General features: G+C 28.3%; 2 protein-coding genes across 2 annotated transcripts in view; one reads left to right on the top strand and one right to left on the bottom strand.

Annotated features, from left to right (window-relative positions):
• Positions 1-1116, top strand: part of LOC105624969 (transcriptional regulator ATRX-like) — an 18671-nt gene extending 17555 nt beyond the window's left edge. Inside the window, 4 exon segments of the mRNA XM_012206315.1 lie at positions 77-205; positions 483-554; positions 625-795; positions 1015-1116. Coding sequence (XP_012061705.1) covers positions 77-205; positions 483-554; positions 625-795; positions 1015-1116 — 474 coding nt within the window.
• Positions 1117-2009: 893 nt separating this feature from the next.
• The window catches only part of LOC105624958 (iduronate 2-sulfatase), a 6048-nt gene continuing 3773 nt past the window's right edge, over positions 2010-4284 (bottom strand). Inside the window, 3 exon segments of the mRNA XM_012206304.1 lie at positions 2010-2345; positions 2451-2983; positions 3440-3577. Coding sequence (XP_012061694.1) covers positions 2010-2345; positions 2451-2983; positions 3440-3577 — 1007 coding nt within the window.

The raw sequence follows: 4284 nt of genomic DNA, 5'->3' as shown, positions 1-4284 counted from the left end.
ACACACACACACATATCTATATATTTGTTAAACAATTCCTCAAGTGTATAATTATTATAATTTTGAATAATTGCAGTATCCGAATGCAACACCGGAACAACAGAAAATGATGACGAATCGAGCTATAGTGGAAATGTATAATTATTGGGAAAAACAAGCTACGCTATACAATAAGCAACCTGTACAATCAGTACCGTTTTCGCCGGTAATAATTTATTTTAAACTAAAAATATTAATGATTCCAACGAATAAATCAATAAATGCTTATGTGAGTTGATAAAGTGAATCTTCATGTAATCACAAAGAACTGATTTTTTTCGAAAAATTGATTTTTTCATGATTTGTGCTGTCATACAATTTTTTGTCCGAAAATATTTTTTTTTATTTGAATTTATCCAACAAAGACAAAAGGGATGATAGATTAAAGTGAGACATCTGTATAAAATGTAGTATGTATAATTTTTATAACATAATTTTTATAGAATTTTCAACAAAGACCACAAGCGCCGAATTTTCAACAAAGACCACAAGTTTCAGTAACGAACAATATGCATGTAAATATAAATGTTTGTTTATATATATTGAGCTGTACATTTTTTAAAAATATTGAATATTTTTTTGTAGTCGCAAGTTACGCAGTTGGGCCAATTGCTTTCGGGGCAATCGATGAATTATGTGAACGCGAATAAACCCGCGCAACTAAACGAAGGAGATTTAATTCCAAATTTATTTGCAAAACAGAATACCTCGTCGAATAACAATGTAGGCGTAACTGTGGACCAGGATATAATAGAGGTATGGTAATTGCGCTACATTGTCATTTGAATATGATGATAGGAAGTTTTTAACATGGATATAGTGAACACTAAAGTCGTGATATCCTTTTCTTAATTAATTGTTGAGAAGAAAATAACGACTTTAGCGTTCACCGTACTCTGAATAAACGGTATTGTAAAACTCTCTAATATTTAAATGTAATTACGCTCTATATATATATATATATATAATTTATAGGTAGTTCCTACTACAAGTACTGGAATAACACGTCAGAGCGGAATGAGTAGCGTACAAATAGCTGCGCAACCAATTGATAACAGTAAGATCCAAGAGGAGTAAATTTCATATATAAATATTTTGTACTGATTACGTTGAGATAGTATTATCTGCAGATTGATATAAATTTTGATTAGTTATAAATCAAGAAAGGAATGTGCACTGTATACGAAAATATTATTTTAAATATTTTCTATTAATTTCCTAAAAAATAATAGTACTGTATGTTAAAATTAATATTTGTATAATTAGATATAGACAAATTGTGCATTGTATATTTTCAAGATTTTAATATATAATGCAGAATAATACAGGAAATGAGGCACTTAAAATAGGCCTGAATAAATCTTCCATTTTGTTATAGTTTGAAAGAAATATTTTAATAAATCTTATTCTCTTGGATGTTCCTCTTTAATTCAATCAAGTTTTATTTGAAATATTTTTTTCGTCAGAAAGAGTTATTCAAATGGTTTAGTTTAAGTGCCTTCACTTTGTATAAGATCGTATGTTTAGGATATGTCGCCAAACGTTTACATATAACGAGGCTGTACTTTAAGGGTATTAAGAAGGATATTCAAGAAAAAACTCATATACTACACATGTATTACAAAACCTTTACATATACCGAGGCTTTATTTAAGAATCATTACATAAAAATCTATATTTTACAATTTTTTACAATTTATTAAATTTACTATTAGGATACAATCGGTTTTAATCCATTATGGATGTATATAATATTTATTTTCCAAACATTTTCGACAGATACATATGTTGGTGATAAATTCTATACATTTATTTACATTTCTCATAAATAAATTATAATTGATTATTGCCAATTCATTTATTAATTATAACACGCCACATATAGACAAAGAAATGTTTAAATATTTAAAATAGAAATAATGATAATAGATACTGTATTGCTGTAATATAAAAATGTTTATATTATGATTTTAATATCTTGGAAGAGCATTTCTCCATCCATCTTTTAGCAATACTCTAAGATATTTTTTCGTTTTTAACATTTCTGGCAAGGCTGCTATATTAAACTCTTCCGCTCTGTCCGTTTTGTGATCATATAATTCTTCTGCAATAATAACGTCCCAATCTGGTTTGCACGTCGTATGCACAAATGGTATCCAGGCGGTATAACGATAATCGCTAGTTTTCAAGGTATAACCCATAATGTTTATGTCTTTCAAACGGGGCTTGTCACTATTAGGATGGAGCATAGGTTGAATTTCTGGTCTTGGATATTGACTAAATGCCGCCTTTTTCCAAGGTATGCTCTGAAATATTTACAAATTAACGAGGATAGATTATAAAGATGGAGAACTTTTGTTTTATATAAAACGTTTGTATAATTCATAATGCAATAAAAAAATATGCCTTACCTGACATTGTAAAGTACTTTTTATAAGTGGTAATAATGTAATACCCTCGCTACAAGGATTGGGTACTTTGTTTTGAATGAAAATATTTTTTAAATGAGCATTCGTATTATTAATAACTTGACATATCGGTATGGGAACACCCGCTAGATTCGCGATCGTCGGAAATATATCGACAAGTTCCACAATAGCGTCTGTGACTCGACAGTGCTTTTTGGAATGTAACGCATTGCTTCTCATAGATTTATTATGTCTTTGGATATATGTCCCGAAAAGAGTTCTTTTATGTTTCCTTTCATATCCTATACTTATATTTGAAGCGCCAATTTTTTCAACATGTAATAAGTATTTCAAGTTTTTATTTTCTATTTTATCATTGTTTGTAATCTGTGCATTATATCTCATATGATTTATAGATATAGCATCGTAATTAAAATCAAATGTGACTATTGGAATTGATATTATCAAAGGTACATGCACAGCAACGTCGAAATTGCTATATTTGGACCAGACAGCATGTTCTCCAAGAGCCCAACCTATATAGTTAATATCAATTTACTATATTATATACACGATTGCTATGTATATGTTTAGAGATAGGCAAAATGAGTGTCTCTACTTAAAATAAGAAATGTAAAATAGTTGTAATCTAGCCTTTTAAAAATATAAAATATAAAATGGTTTTTAGACATCTATTTAAAATAGAAAATGGGCATTTTTTAAATATTTTTAATAATTTTTTATAAATATTTATATTCTCATATTATTTAATTTTGAGTGTTTATCTTATATTCGTTTTCTTATTTTTAATATTTTAAGAGGGAGAATATCCGTCATTTTCCTTTTATGAGGTCTTATAATTAACTCGCCATAAAAAAAAAGAAAAACAAAATACAAAATTGGTATTTTGCATTTTGTTTTTCCATTTTAAATGCACCTATTTCGAATAAAGCCCATCTCTGCGTATATTTTATTTCATTAATTAAACGTACCGTGATCAGATGTTAATATTACAATAGTATTTTCTCGGATCATCGAGACATGTAGCTGATATATAAGTTTGCCGATCATATTATCGATGTAAGATACAGCTGCGTAATACGATTGGATAATTTGCTTAGCAAACTTTTCTGAAAATAGGAATACCATCAAGGGACAATAAAGCTGGAAATACAATGAAAAATATAAGCAATAGGAACAGAGAATAAGAAATTTCAACCTATCAGAAAGCGTCCATTCTAGTATAAATGGCTTCTGAGACATTGAAGTTTGTTATTTCTTGTTCCTATTACCTGTGCTTTTCATTATATTTCTAGCTTAACATGCGTATATGATCTCTTGCGTAGTAATTATTATATTATAATTATAAAAATACGTGAATTATAAAAATACATGAAAATAGACATTTTAACTACAATCCGGGATCCTATTCTTGAACACATATGAAAATTATAGTTTTTTGACCGTGATTAGTCGATTGAATACGGAATTGCTATTATGCGATATTTGTTCAAGAATGAGGTCTCGGTCGTCATCAATATGTAAAATTAATAAAAAATTAATACGAAATTAAAATAATTTAATTATTTTTTGTCTATAAATATACAAAGTTTCATTAAATTCGGCGAATCATGAAAAGGTGTTAGTTTCGTCCATTCTGCTTCTATGCAAAAGTTTAATCGTATAATTTTATCAGATCCGTATATATATATATATATATATATATATATATAGTAGTGACGTATACTACGTTAGTTACTTTCCTTACCTAGTAAGTTTAAATTTTAATTTTATTACGTCCTACGTTCTTTCTCTACGTCGGTAGTACGTCCGGTAC

The sequence above is a fragment of the Atta cephalotes genome (assembly GCF_000143395.1).
Source record: "Atta cephalotes unplaced genomic scaffold scaffold00003, whole genome shotgun sequence".
In the NCBI taxonomy this organism is placed as follows: domain Eukaryota; kingdom Metazoa; phylum Arthropoda; class Insecta; order Hymenoptera; family Formicidae; genus Atta; species Atta cephalotes.
This window is presented reverse-complemented; position numbering and strand designations above follow the sequence as displayed.